This window comes from Nomascus leucogenys, chromosome 10, assembly GCF_006542625.1.
Source record: "Nomascus leucogenys isolate Asia chromosome 10, Asia_NLE_v1, whole genome shotgun sequence".
Lineage (NCBI taxonomy): Eukaryota > Metazoa > Chordata > Mammalia > Primates > Hylobatidae > Nomascus > Nomascus leucogenys.
The window spans coordinates 75,681,909-75,696,437 of record NC_044390.1 but is presented as its reverse complement, the minus strand read 5'-3'; the positions used below and the strand labels follow the sequence as shown (position 1 = coordinate 75,696,437).

General features: G+C 46.7%; 2 protein-coding genes across 4 annotated transcripts in view; one reads left to right on the top strand and one right to left on the bottom strand.

Annotated features, from left to right (window-relative positions):
* Nucleotides 1-2,119: 2,119 nt before the first annotated feature.
* ISCU (iron-sulfur cluster assembly enzyme) lies at nt 2,120-9,891 on the bottom strand. 3 transcript variants are annotated; one of them, XM_012510094.2, is made up of 7 exons: nt 8,608-9,891; nt 7,182-7,277; nt 6,945-7,058; nt 5,941-6,051; nt 4,103-4,181; nt 3,629-3,712; nt 2,120-2,658 (listed from the first exon to the last, which is right to left on the bottom strand). In XM_012510094.2, the coding sequence occupies exons 2-7, from the start codon at nt 7,218-7,220 to the stop codon at nt 2,573-2,575; spliced, it is 513 nt and encodes a 170-aa protein (XP_012365548.1). In that variant the 5' UTR covers nt 7,221-7,277; nt 8,608-9,891; the 3' UTR covers nt 2,120-2,572. The 3 variants fall into 3 exon arrangements, with proteins under 3 accessions (XP_012365548.1, XP_003270036.1, XP_003270035.1); XM_003269988.2 differs by lacking the exon at nt 3,629-3,712; XM_003269987.2 differs by lacking the exons at nt 3,629-3,712; nt 7,182-7,277.
* A 283-nt stretch (nt 9,892-10,174) lies between these two features.
* The window catches only part of SART3 (spliceosome associated factor 3, U4/U6 recycling protein), a 36,245-nt gene continuing 31,890 nt past the window's right edge, over nt 10,175-14,529 (top strand). The window contains exon 1 of the mRNA XM_003269990.3: nt 10,175-10,513. Coding sequence (XP_003270038.1) covers nt 10,202-10,513 — 312 coding nt within the window. The 5' untranslated portion in view covers nt 10,175-10,201. The remainder of the gene's footprint in view (nt 10,514-14,529) is intronic.

Sequence of the window (14,529 nt, the reverse complement as noted above, 5' to 3'; positions counted from 1 at the left end):
CCACCTCCAGAGCATTGGATTTAACTTGGCGTCAGGATTTAATTAGGCTCCTGGTGGGAGCCAGGGTTGGCGTGAGGGCCATGGTGCTTGGCAGCCAGTTGGCCAAGTGAATGCATCAGGCTCAACCTGTGTTGGTTCAGGTTCTTCATTGACTGTTCAAGGCACAGGTGAGCCTCTGATGTGCAGTTTGAATCCCTGGTGTGTTCTGCCAGGAGGGGTGAGGCAGAAGAATGGGCTTTGGGCCACTCAAATCAAGCCAGCTGGCTTGAGGGTCAGTTGGCCTCTTGAGCCAGTGTCCTTGTTTGAAACAATGCCCACCACAGGCAGCTGTCATGAGAATTAACAGGATTCAGATGTAAGGGCCTGGAGCAGAGCACAGGTGCTTGACGGACCATTTTAACTTATCTGTGGAGGTTTTCCATGGACGGGTTTATTTAGAGATGCTAGGACCTATTTGGAGGCTGCAAAAACCCCTAGACTTGAGCTCACTGAAGGGCACATGATGCCCTCATGTGGCTCAAACTAGATTTGTTTGGGGAAAGGGTGTCTTTAATGTGAATTTAAAAAATATCCATTTGTTTTAGCAGCACAACCATGTTTGGAGACTTGGGCTATTCTGGGAATATTGCTTTGGTTGTTTGTAAGCTCCTCCTGATGTTCAACTCTGAGGACGTTAACTGGGACAGAAATGTCTCATTTAAATTAAAAAAATCACAAAGAAAAGTGGTGGGGAATTGTGGTGGTGCCACATGTAATAAAGAAGGGAGAGACAAGCTCAGTCTAGAGGGACTGTGAATTAAATTGCAGAACATGCCATACAGGACAATTTTACATGGTTCTACCCAGGGTTCTAATTTGAGATTCCTATAAAGGCCCTGGTCTGTGGCTGCCTTCACAGACTACAGAGGGAACAGTCTTTGAAGTTCTGTGCCCTCCACCAGAACCCAGAGCATTAAAACAAAAAAACAAGAAACAAAAACAAGGGAGGTATATTTAAGAGGCAGCCAGCCTATACCTGAACAAAAAAACCACCACCAGAAAAAACAAACACATCTTACTTTTGAAGCTGAACATTTGAGACTATGGTAGTCAATATTTCAATAATCCATTTTCACGAGAAGATAGGGCATCCTTTATTGAGATTTGCATGACTATGGGAGGCTAAGAATAGGGAGACATCAGGGTAGGAGGGCCCGTCCTTAGACTTATGCCCAAGCCAGGGATGAATATTTGTTTGGCTTTTTTTGAGACGGAGTCTTGCCCTGTCTCCCAGGCTGGAGTGCACTGGCGTGATCTTGGCTCACTGCTACCTCCACCTCCCAGGTCAAGTGATTCTCCTGCCTCAGCCTCCCGAGTAGCTAGGATTACAGGTGCCCGCCACCACACCCGGCTTATTTTTTTTGTATTTTTAGTAGAGACAGGGTTTCACCATGTTGGCCAGGCTGGTCTTGAACTCCTGACCTCAAGTGATCTGCCTGCCTCGGCCTCCCAAAGTGCTGGGATTACAGGCGTGAGCCACTGCGCCCGGCTGGATGTTTTTTAAACAACCTTAGGTGTACTATGCAGGTACAGATAGATAGTTCAGAATGAACCACTTAAGATACTACACCTATGCAGAACAGAGCATTCAGAAGTTTCTTCCCTAACGTTTGGCTCATCTACGACCACAAAAAACCCAAGAGGTTCTTAAAAGTCAGGGGCTCTGGAATTACCTGCCCAGACAGAAGTCAGAAACTTAGGCCTAGAAATCCGCATTTTAAACTCATTCCTGAGGTGCTCTTCACGTATCTGGTCCACCGCTTTAGGGTGCCAAGCTAATGCTTCTTAGATTTGAGCAACCAGTGAAATTACAGAAAGAATCTTCAAGACTTACTTTGAGCTGTCAACTATTATCTCACAAAGAACAATGAAAAGCGATAATCATCTCCTTTCATCCTTGTTCCAAAAAATATTATGTATATTTGTCTTTGGAAAAAATCTTGTACATGACCTTTACTGTTGTTTGCTTGGAGAGCTGTGTATGTCACTGCGGTCCAACCTCTGGGAACCCCAAGGGGCTTTGGGCACCACTTCGAGGTGAATGATGGGCCCAAGAGACAAGGCTTACTAGAGAACACCATCATCTTCCATTATTTTATTATTTTTTATACATATATATATATATGCAGATCTGTTTTATGTACAACAATTGGTTCTATCAAATATTCAGACCAAGGCATTCTACTGGTAATTTCCTCCCAAATCAATTCAGGTAAAATTAGATACTTATGCACTTCACGGGCTATCAAAACTTGCGACTTCATTATCCATTTCAGTTCTGAGGTCATACACACAATTCAAAATATACATTAACTAGGTTAAGGCGATAAAAGTGGGCTGAAAGAAACCACAGGATTCAGAACAATGAAACTGTGTATTTTGCTTGCATGAGAGTCATAACGTGAACAGCAAGTATTGTGCGTATCTCATAGCTCTTCAGTGGAGAGGGAGCGGCTTCTGAACATCTAAGGTGACTGCACGGCAGGTGGGAAACAGCTGGTGTGGCCTGCTGGAGGCTTCGCCGAGGGAGGGCTCATTTCTTCTCTGCCTCTCCTTTTTTGGGTTCTTGTTTCAATTTGTAATCAGCCAGGGCGGCCTTGATTGCATCTTCAGCCAGCACTGGAAGTAACAGAAGGAAAGAAGCCTAAGTTTCTAGATGCGAAAGAAATGGTCTTGGGAATAGAATCTTTAAGAGCTGGGAGGAAGTGGTGCTGGTGGGGACTAATGGGGTAACCAAGCCAGAAAGCTGGGGTGAGGAGTTGCCGGGCACGTCAGCAGCTGCTTCCTGAGCAGAGTTACTCCTGTGGGTGATCCTGCAGACAGACTAGGGTTAAAAATCTGTGATCCCAGGCTAGTTCCTTAGCCTCTTCAACCCTACTTTCTCTTCTATAGAACTGGGATAATCACGCTTTTCTTGCCAGGATAGTGTGGGGATTTACAGAAGATGTCTGACACATAGTAGGGACACAGCAAATGTTAGTTCTTGCCTGCTCCCATCAAAGTCTAGCTTTGGACAAAATCTTGTCATGATAAAAAAGTTGACATGCCCTTTGGAGAAAAGATCATGTCAATCTGTTGATGGCATGGCATTTGCCACATCACCCTCTAGTGATCGAGAGTTTGACCACTTTTATTTAGGAGTCAATATTCAAAGTGAGGCTACGGGGAAAATAAAAACCGAGAGAGCTGGAATGACAGCAGAAAGCAAGCAAATAACAGAGAACATCAGCTAAAGGTTTCAGTACCTAAAAAGGCCTAATAAAAGGGCTGGGGATTTCCTGAAACCATGTGAAAATGTTTACAAGTGATGACCTTTCTTTATGGGTACTTAAAATTCCAGATCAAGTGGAAAGAACTTGGGTCTGACCAGGCTTCCTGAAGAATGAGTTAGTGTGTCTGCCCCAGCACCTGGCTCTTCTCCTGTGAGTATTACCCTGGCAAGAGGCCTGACTCTCTGCTGATTTTTAACTAATTTGGTTAGTAAACCTCCATCAATGCCCAGATAAGGCATCTGGGCTTTTTTTTAGGATAGCAGAGAGGGGGACATTGTACAACTGGGCTTAGTTGTTCCGTATATACAGATGCAGACCCCGACAGGAATAGCATCCAGACAGGAAGTGAAGAAATACACAGGAAACAGGATTATGGAGAAAGCTGAGTTTTCTCCCAGATTCTGAAATCAAAGATTGGAGCTTAAATTCTGGCTCTTCCACTTATCAGCCATGTGACATGGGTGTCTCAACCCAAGCCTTAGCTTCCTCATCCATAAGAGGGAAGTAATGGCACCTAGTGTGCACTCAAGGATATTTGTGAGGTTTAGAAATTACGCCCATCAAGTGCTCAGTATGATGGCTGGTGCATACCTCCTTCTGACATGATTCTCTTAGGGATGAATGTGAGACCATGGGGGCTCTAACCCTCTGCAGGTTATAAGGACAGACTCATGAGCTCTAATTCTGAGGGTTATAAACATGGGCTCCATGACCTAAAAGGACTGTTGCAAACGCAAGTTGAAATTACTGCCAAATGTCCCAGCTGACTGGTATGGAAAGCAGAGACTTACTGGAGCAGTGCAGTTTCACGGGAGGAAGGCAGAGCTCCTTGGCGATATCTGTGTTTTTGATAGTCAAGGCTTCCTCCACCTGAGAGGCATAATGGAAAGATGGGCAGTTTTAGCAATGCTTTATCTTGTGAGGACCAGACAATAAAAAAGGGAGGCCAAAGAGGCCCTCAGTGTTGGTAGGGATGATTTCTGTTTAATAACTCAAAGGGCTGAGGGTCTTCTCAGGACTCCCACTTTATCAAAGCTGCAGCTGGGATTCTCAAGCATGAAGTATACACAGCTGCACTGCCTGGCTTGGGTAAGCAAAGACAGCCCAGACACTTTTCCAAGCCAGGAGTGGAACCTGTGAGAAGTCTCTTAGGGATCTGCTTGTGGCCTGTAACAGGAATCTTTTCCTTAAAAGGTAGTGATTTCCTATGCTGGTTTTGTGAGTATCAGCTCCTCCGATGTCCTCATACGAAATGTTAGAATAAATCCTTTTGACTAGAAGTGCCGAATGGCATCAGAGAGGTTGGGAAGATGTCAGGTAAGTAGCACAGTGGCAGTGGCACAGCCAAGTCAGGCCGAATGCTCTCTTTGGTGTCCCCTTTGCCTGTAGGAGCATCTCCAGATCAACTGAAGAGGATGCCTGGGGTCTGGCTGAGAGCCCTGGGGGATAATGTGAGGCAGGCAGATCTTTGCCCATGAAGAACAGTGCCCCACTGCCTTACAGAAAACTAGATTTCCCAACAGCCGGACTCTTTGGCTATGTCTATCACTCAGTTTCCCAATTCTGTTAACTCTTCTTGGTTGATTCAGGTTCTGCTCCTGAAACTCAGATGGGAGATCTCAAGGTTAAAGAAATGTCCTCTCTCCCATTTTCTGATCACAATTCACAGTCCCCTAAGGGCTAGGTTCTGAGAGCAAAAGTGCCTTGTCTCATTTCTCGTTCACCTGAGGACAGTTCCTGACAAATCACTTCAGAGCTACCTCCTGCCAGAGCAGGTTAGGTCTGAGCTTCCTGGCCCCCAGGAGCTTGCCAGCCAGAAGGCCCTGAGCCACAGGAAGCAGGTGGCACGTGGCCTGGCAAACTGCTCTGCTGTGGAGCTGGCCAGCTCCCAAGCATGCTCCTCCATGACTCAGCTCCCTGAACCTGGTCCCTTGGGGCAGCAAAGATGAGTGCCTTGCTGGTTGGCTTTTCTGAGAGGTTTTAACAGCAACTGGATTTTAGAAAGTCCAGCTCTTCACTGTGTTTGGGACCTTTCATCTCTGCAGCTACCAGGGAAAGACACTTGGGAGACAAAGGGATGAAAAAGAAGTTCTAGCTCTTTATTATCTCTGTCTTTAGAGGGCTTGCGATCAGCCACCTGGATCACTGTTCTGATTTCCTTGTTCACTTTGCCCCCACCCTTGCTGTGTTTTTGATTATTTAATCCCTCTGTTAACACAGGCTAGTTTATTTCACCAATTCTTATAAGCCACCTAGAACCCTTCCTGAAACATGAGAGGAAATAAACAAGAAAATAACTACCTTATAACAACTGACTTGAGAAATTATAAGAGCATCGGTAACCTTAGAGAAAGCCAAAGATTTCTTTTAAATTCTATTTTGTTAGAGGGACAAGTGAGGATCTTTTCTGTATGTAATTAACACCCAAACAAAAAAATAAAAATGATCAACAAGAAAAAAACCCAAACACCACCTAGTAGAATGATCCATAATTCCCAATTTGAAGAACTGATAATATAATCAACATCTGTGTAGGAGAAATTTTAAAAATTTAGAATATAAAAAAAAAAAAAAAAAAAAAAGTCATGGTTACTTGTTTTTGACCCATTAGATTTGCGAGCAACCTTACCGTCTTTCCTTTCACCCATTCGGTGGCTAATGAGCTGGAGGCAATTGCGGAACCACAACCAAATGTTTTAAACCTAGCATCCACAATCTTCCCCTTTTCATCCACTTGAATCTAGAAAAGAGACAAGAGTTAAGTGGTGAGTCCTGCGACCACCCTCTGGAACCTGGCACTCACGAAGGTTCACCGGGGCCTTCCCCAAGGGCTTTGGGCTTGCTTTCCACACTAAGTGATGGCATTAATTACTGATTTTGCCTTGTTTCAAAGAGCTCAGTGATGCAAAGTGAAATGCAGGGACAACTATCCAGGCCCAACTGACAAAGATCAGCTGAAAAATATGTCCCTCCACCCCAACATTCTTTTGTTTTGTGACTCTGGCCTGCATTTTGGCTATGAACTTCTATTTGAGGAAGTCTGCTCACAGCTGCTGGGGCAATCTGCCTCTTTAAACACAGAGAGTCCACAATAAAGGTCTCTGGTTAATACTTTTTTCTTGGGCAGCAGATTACACTTAGTGGTTTCCTCCTGTTTTGTTTCTGTATTCCAAGATAGGTATGAAGACCTCTGGCAAGCTGCCCACTCACCATGAAGCAGGAGATTGGCGCTACAACTACAGTTTACCCAAAGCACTGGACGCTATTTTCATGTTTCCCCCAATCTGGGGACAGGTTTAATTTACTGCGTTTCTTGTCTCATTGGGGACTGCTAGCTCACTGGGATTTTCCTTTGATCAGTAAAATTCACAAAACTCTTTAGTTGGCTGAAGTTGGAATTTAAACTGATACAGTGAGTACAAAAATGAGATTACTTTTCTATTTTGGAAAAAGTTGGCATAGTACACTAGCCTAGCAGGAGAGCTACGATTGAGGCCCTGCTCCAGTCATATCTAACATGGACTCATCTCATCTCACAGGAATAAAGATGGAGACCAAGTGAAATGCTGTATGCGCAAGTGCCTTGTTAACTTAAAGGGATTATTGTTATCACCATTAAAAGACTAGCCATACCTGTAATTTCATTACGTCACCACATGCTGGAGCCCCCACCAGTCCAGTTCCAACATTTTTAGATGTCTTGTCAAGGGACCCCACGTTTCTAGGATTTTCATAATGATCAACAACCTAAAATGACAGGGTTAAGATAAATCATGTTCACTCTCTATTGGTACTGGTCTCTGGTTTGGGGGTAAGCTCCTCGGTCAGCATCTTGAACCTGGCAGGCAATCACTAAATACCAAATTTCACCTGAGTAGAAAGGTCTACACTCATGTCAATGAGAACCATTTGTGACCCCCAATTCCTTTTGTGTCTCCTCTACAATACTTCACAGATTTGAGATACCTAGAAGAAAAAAAAAATCAGTGAAATCATGTCTTGGTTCCATAGGGTTTTTACAAAAATACTTGACTTTTACCCACCTACATCACCAGACTTGGGCTCAAACAGCCGTTTTGTTATTTTCAAATAAAATCCATCCTCAAAGGATGATTACTATTTAAAAATTCTAAAAATAACCATGGCCCAGGGAGGGAAAGCTTTCTTAGAAGCCTTAAGGTGACTGTTACACAGGGAACAATGCTATGGAATGTGTACGTTTATGTGTCTCTTAAAATAAAAACAGTGCCATTACCGTATTTCAGAGCCTGTCATCACCCTGGTGCAGCAGCGCACCCTGGCTGCTGAAAGGCTGCTAGTCCAAGTTTCTTCAGGGTGTAACCTCAACAAAACACACCCCCCGGGAGGGGGAGGAGTGAAGAAGCCCTTGGAGAAAGGGCAGAAGCCAGATCAGAATAAACATCCATTCGAACTGGCACACAGAAGGCCTTAATAACCTTGAGGTTTGGTTACTGGTTAGTAGTAAGCACGCCGATCTTCCAGTCCCCTTTTCCTCCCCATCTGACTAAGGATTTTGACTCTAAGTAAAAGGGATCTACAGGATAGTATCTAACGTAGGGGCCTTTTGTGCCACGTTGATTTATGACATTCTTTAGTTGTTTCTCGAGTGGGAGTCTCACGTCTGGGGGACTTTGCGCCACCAGACAGCAAGGGGCTGCAAACTATGCATCTATCCCTCCTTCCCCGCCAAAAAAAACAACCCCCAAAAAACAAAAACATTAGGCATGTTGCTTACAAGCCTGACTCCCCTATGCACTCCTAAAGCAGTAACAGAAACGGTCTCCTCGTGCTGGGGCCTATGTGCCAGGAACCATGCCAGGACTCCACGCACTGTAACATCCTTTGTAAGGGACAACTGAGAGCCCCCCATTTACACCTGGGGAAACAGGCTGAGAGGCGCGTGAACAGCCCAAGGTCATCTGGCCAGGGCAGCGGCGTGGCTGAAGCCGGAGCCCACTCCGGGGGTGTGTCTGTCCCTGGACTCAGAAAGACAAGTCCCAACAGGACCCTGCCTCCTGGGCTGTTGGCGAATTTAAAATTGGGACGCACGAAGTCGCGGCTAGCGGCAGGGCCCGCTGGAAGTCGCCGCCCGATGAGCGGTAACTGTTGTTTATCAGTTGCGGTGAGCCTCACTGCGCAGCAAGGGAAAGTGAGTCAGGGCAAAGACGTGGGAGGGGACAGCTCCTAGTCCTGGCTGCGCAGAAACCCGCGGCCGCCCCTCCAGCCCAGGCCTCCGCCGAGTCGGCATTCCGCGCGTCCCCTCTTTTGTCCCTACCTTCTTGTGATAGAGTCGGGCCGGAGCCGACAGCTCCCGGGCGGGCAGGCGGGGGCTCCGGAGCAGCAGAGCCGATGCCGCCCGCCTCAGACGGCCTGCTCCAGCCGCCGCCATCTTGCCGGCTTGCGCCTGCGCCAGTCCAGAGCGACGCCGAGGGGCGGGACGCGTCTGCGAGTCGGCTCCGAGCTGGGAGCGCGCCTCTCTGACGTCACCGAAGCTTTGCGCCTGCGCCTTACAGCTCCGTGCCCGCGTCTGCCTTCTGGCCCCGCCTTGACCACGCCTCTCGGGGGCGGGCGGGGTCGGGAGAGGGAAGGTCTGAAGTCGGGGGAGGGCTTGTCCTGGTTGCTGAATTCTAGTTGAGAGAGGACCTCAGGCTTCTGCAGTGTGGGGCTCAAGTTCGCTTTCACAAAGCCCGCTGCGGGAATGCGGCGCAGAGGACCACCGAGTCCACTTTTCCTAACCCTATTTTGCAGCTAAGGAAGCTGAGATTCAGGGCAGTTTAGTAACTCCGTCCAAGGAGTTACTTAGGTAACTCTTGGAACGCTAAGGGTTTATGTTCAATTAGAATTCGAACTTGGGTAATCCTGGGTTAGAATCCTGGTTCGATTCCTTCCTGGCTGTGTGTCCCTAGACGAATGGCACCGGCTTGCTAAGTTTGAATTTTCCCTTTTATATCAATTCGAGGACAATTGCTTCATCATGAAGCCAGCATCTGTGTCGAGTACCTATTATGTGTCGAGGCGCTCTACTAAACCCGGGGATCCAACGGAAAGCAAAACAGACATACTTCCTGCCCATTAAGCTTGCTAATGAGGGAGCAAGGTAGAGAGACACACACCAATACTTTCCTACCTCAAAAATGGGACGCTTAAGAAGGAAACGAATACCACGTCCTGATTAAAAAAAGAATATATGTCTATTTTTCTCTCTAAAACAACAGCAAACTCAATTTATATGTCAGTGCCTAGCAATTAAGAATTTCTAAAGAAATGCGTATTAATGTAATCATTTACTGTTGGTTTGCAGTATGTGATCTTATAAAACCGGAAAACTCACGTGTATTTAATGCCTGCTAGGTACCAGACGTTTACATTAAGGGGAGGAATCTGGGAAATGGATTTTTCTCTTGAATGGTGAAATCTATCTTTCACGCAGTTTTCTTTGCGTTTGAGGCGCAGTTGCTGGGGAGACTAAACCCAAGCGCCAGGTCACACTAGGCGATAAGTAAGGCATTTATTCGAAGAATCACTTTGACCTTCTCAAGATGGCGCCAAAGTCTTCACTACAGACATCACTTTCGCTCCATGACTTCCTCTATGGCCTCCACTTCCTGCCCAAAGACCCAACTTCTGTCCGAAGTTGTGACGGAACGCATGCCATGATAATGAATTTTTTTATCTGGTGGGAGCTTTTACAAGGGTATAAAATAATATGAATTTAGTGTATTTGGAGATTTTCCCGTTATCTAAGGTTCCCAGTTTCCCTTTTAATGGCAAGAAAGCGGGCTTTTGATAAGGCGCGCGCCGCGGGCAGCTTCTGCCTCAGCGGGTCTTTGGCGGCCGCGGGAAGACCCGAGAGTCATTAGAAGCGCAAGATGGCGACTGCGGCCGCAACCTCGGCTTCAGAACCCGAGGCTGAGTCGAAGGCTGGGCCCAAGGCTGACGGAGAGGAGGATGAGGTTAAGGCGGCTAGGACAAGGAGGAAGGTGTTATCGCGGGCTGTGGCCGCTGCGACATACAAGACCATGGGGCCAGGGTGGGATCAGCAGGAGGAAGGCGTGAGCGAGAGCGATGGGGATGAGTACGCCATGGCTTCCTCCGCGGAGAGCTCCCCCGGGGAGTACGAGTGGGAATATGACGAAGAGGAGGAGAAAAACCAGCTGGAGATTGAGAGACTGGAGGAGCAGGTGGGCCCGGGGGTGGGCAGCGGGCATCTTCCAGTCTTTCAGGTCCTCGGGTCCCTGTGTCCTGGCCCGCCTCCCTAGTCCTCGGCGGCGATAAAGCCGCCAAGGCTGCAAACCCGCTTTTCATGACCGTAGCTCCTGTCATTTGAGTGCTTACTGCGTGCCCAGTGCCTTGCAAACGTTATCCCATTGAATCTTCGCCACGACCCTGTGAAGGAAGCCCTGTTATCTATCCCCATTTTACTGGAGGAAACTGAGGCTCGTGGAGGAAAGTTTCTTGCTCAAGATAACACTTTCCGCAAGTCAGGCCTTGTACTTTGATCCCATTCGAGAACTCCCACTCTTAACCACACGTCCAACAGTAGAAATAAACTCATTCGCAAGAGAGTGTTATTTTGTTATGTAGGAATGACGGCGATGATGAAACTTGTGGTAGGAAAAATATTGACCGCGATGGTGATAATAGAAATGGAAAGGTTTCTGGTTCTGGAGGTTAAGGCCTCAGTTCTAGCTGTTGCACTCTTGTATGTGCTTGTAAGAATTTCTTAATTTCTCTGAGCCTCTTGGCTTCCTTATCTGCAGATTGGGAGCAACAATTTCTGTATAATATAATTTGTAACAGTAACTATAGCTCAGTGCCTAGTATCTAGTCATAACATGGCCTCTCATTTGTAACCTTATGAGGTGGTGATATCTACTGTATAATCCAGGATCTCAGCAGGAAATAGGTGGCACGTTTAAATTAGGATGATCTGAGAGAAAGTCAATAAAGGTGTGGGTAGGGAAATCAGGAGTGAAGGTTTAGTATTCCATGGCTAGTAACTCCAGAACCTGGTGTCCATCTTTGGGACGGAAGGGGTGAAGGGTGTGATCTGAATTGTGTGGAGAGGGCACCTGAGACCTGCTGATAACTTTGTTCAAGGGATGCAGCCCCAGTTTCCTGTCAAGGATTGGGGTGGGGGAAGAAATACCCTGACCTCTCTTTCTTCCTCCCACCAAACTTATGCTGGTGCCTCCTGCTGGGCAGACCCATCTGGAAGCTGGAGAGCCAGGAAACCTGTACATGAGGTCTATACTCGGGGACACAGGGCAGGGAGGAGAGGATAGGGTGTTTTTGGAGGGGGCAAACAGAAGAGATGGAGCACATTCTCTTTTTTTTTTTTTTTTTTTTTTTTGAGACAGAGTCTCTCCCTGTCACCCAGGCTGGAGTGCAATGGCACCATCTCGTCTCACTGCAACCTCTGCCGCCCTGGTTCAAGCGATTCTCCTGCCTCAGCCTCCCCAGTAGCTGGGATTCAGACACGCACCATTGCGCCCGGCTAATTTCTGTATTTTTAGTGGAGACGGGGTTTCACCATGTTGGCCAGGCTGCTCTTGAATTCCTGACCTCAGGTGATCCACCCACCTTGGTCTCCTGTAGTGCTGGGATTACAGGTGTGAACCACTACGCCCGGCCCACATTCTCTTTTTACAGATGAAGAAACGGGTTCAGAACAAATGATGAAATGATTTGCTTTAAGTCATTCATAGTGGGATTTACACTTAAAATGTGGACTAGATGCCACACTGGATGTGAAATCACTCAGTGAATGTGAAGTTGCGAATCCAGTTTACTCATTAAACCTTACTGAGTGTCAGTTTCCTTATAATACTCTCTGGCACTGATATTTTTGTTATGAGATAGTGATGTCATCCATTGGTATAGCTTGTCCCACCCATTACATTTGATTGTCAGAGGAACCAGTTGGGGTTGGCAGGTGGTTACCATTTCTACTTTTTTTTTTTTTTGAGACTAAGTCTCGCTCTGTCGCCCAGCCTGGAGTGCAGTGGCACAATCTCGGCTCACTGCAAGCTCCGCCTTCCGGTTCACGCCATTCTCCTGCCTCAGCCTCCTGAGTAGCTGGTACTACAGGCGCCCGCCACCACGTCCGGCTAATTTTTACTATTTTTAGTAGAGACAGGGTTTCACCGTTTTAGCCAGGATGGTCTCAATCTCCTGACCCGCCCGCCTCGGCCTCCCAAAGTGCTGGGATTACAGGCGTGAGCCACCGCGCCCGCCCTTTACTTTTTATAAATAAGTGTGCTGAAGCTAATTTAGTCTTACTCATTCAGCAAACACAGCGTGACACTGGGTACCAGATTGACTGTGTCCCTGCCCTTGTCGATATTTCTTCAGACTGCTAGTCCTGGGCCTTTCGATGAGCCTATTCTGTGAGGTGGGGAAAGAGAGGTTTGGGACCAGAGAGGTTAAGTCCTTGGTGAGGGTACACAGCTTGCTAAAGAGCAAGAAAGGGGAGAGCAGAGGTCTCTGGCCACTAGTACTCTGCAGTTGCCTGTCATGCCACAGATCACCAAGGATGGGATGGAGTTTAGAATGTGACCACACAGGATAGGACCTGGCAAGTGATGAACTGAAGACGCTCTGGCCTTATCCTCTTTGTCCTGCGGTCTAGAAATGGACTTTTCCAATTTCTCCAAGCCTCCCACCCACCTCATCCTGATCCCACAGCTGCTTCTTCCTGCTGTAACTGCTCTTATGGCGGAGCATAATGATGAATTGCTTCCAAATAGGTCTATGAGAAACTTGGCCTTGCCATATTTGAGAGTTCTGGTTCTCACCCCTGAGTGTTTATTTTTTTTTATTTTTTATTTTTATTTATTTTTTATTTTTGAGAGCATCTCACTCTTGCCCAGGCTGGAGTAGTGGTGTGATCATGGCTCACTGCAGCTGGGACCTCCCAAGCTCAAGTGATCCTCCCAGCTCATCCTCCAAAGTAGCTCGGACTACAGGCATGCGCCCCCACGCCTGGCTAATTAAAAAAATTTTTCTTTGTAGAGATGGGTTCTTACTATGTTGCCCAGGCAGGTGCTGAATTCCTGAGCTCAAGTGATCCTCCTGCCTCAGCCTTCCAAAGCGCTCAGATCATAGGTGCAAGCTGCCGCACGTGGCCTTGATTATATTTTATGGAAACTGGCAGTTTGCTGTGGTATCTGTCTAACAAAAGCAAATATTTTCCACTGTATGTGTTTGTGCGCTGAAACTAAGAGTGGCACTTCATGGTGGCTTCGGCAGATTTGTCAGTGCAGCAGTACAGAGACTATGGCTTTGCAACCCTGTGTGAACCCAAGCCTTCCATTGAGTAGTGGAAAGGCCTTGTACAAGTTATTTCAGCTCGCAGAGCCTTGGGCGTCCCAATTAGTAAAATGAAGGTTGTAATAGTGCTTTCCTCATGGGACTGTTGTGGGGTGTGGCACAATGTGCCTAAAGCTCTTGGCACAGTTTGGCGCATAATAGGTGCTGCTCCATTCTCCCTTCCCTGCCTTTCCCTTGATTGCACCAGTTGTTTTCTTTCCATCAGTCCTCTCTGTTATTTCTCCCCCATTCTAGTACAGCTAGGTGTAACACATTTTTCACATTGCTAGGGAGTTAAATCAGTTAGCAGATCATTTTGTGATTGGTTAAGTTTCCTTTAAAGCATCTATGTTATTAATCCCAGCTACTCGGGAGGCTGAGGCAGGAGAATCGCTTGAACCCGGGAGGCAGAGGTTGCAGTGAACTGAGATCACACCACTGCACTCCAGCCTGGGTGACAGAGCAAGGTTCCATCTCAAAAAAGAAGAAAAAATCTATGTCATTAATGATGTTCTAAGACCAGAATAGACCAGCATATGTACTCATTTATCAGTATAGATTGAACTATGTGGAAATAGCTCTTTTAAGTGCATTTCAGTATGTATTTAATATATGTACTTTCAGGGTACTTGTCCATATATAGTATCTTCATCATTTTACCCTAAAAATCAGAAGTTTACACCAAAAGCCACACCTTAAAGGCAACTTCTTGACTTTAGCGACTTTTATACCTTTTTCTTCTGCTGATCTACACGTGGTGTTCATGTGAGGGGCACTTGCATACGTAGATATTGGTGACACTGACTAGCAAGTGCTCTCCCACTCCTGTTCGTGCTCCGCAAGCACACTCTAGTGAGTTCAGACTGGTGATGTGGCAGGGATTGAA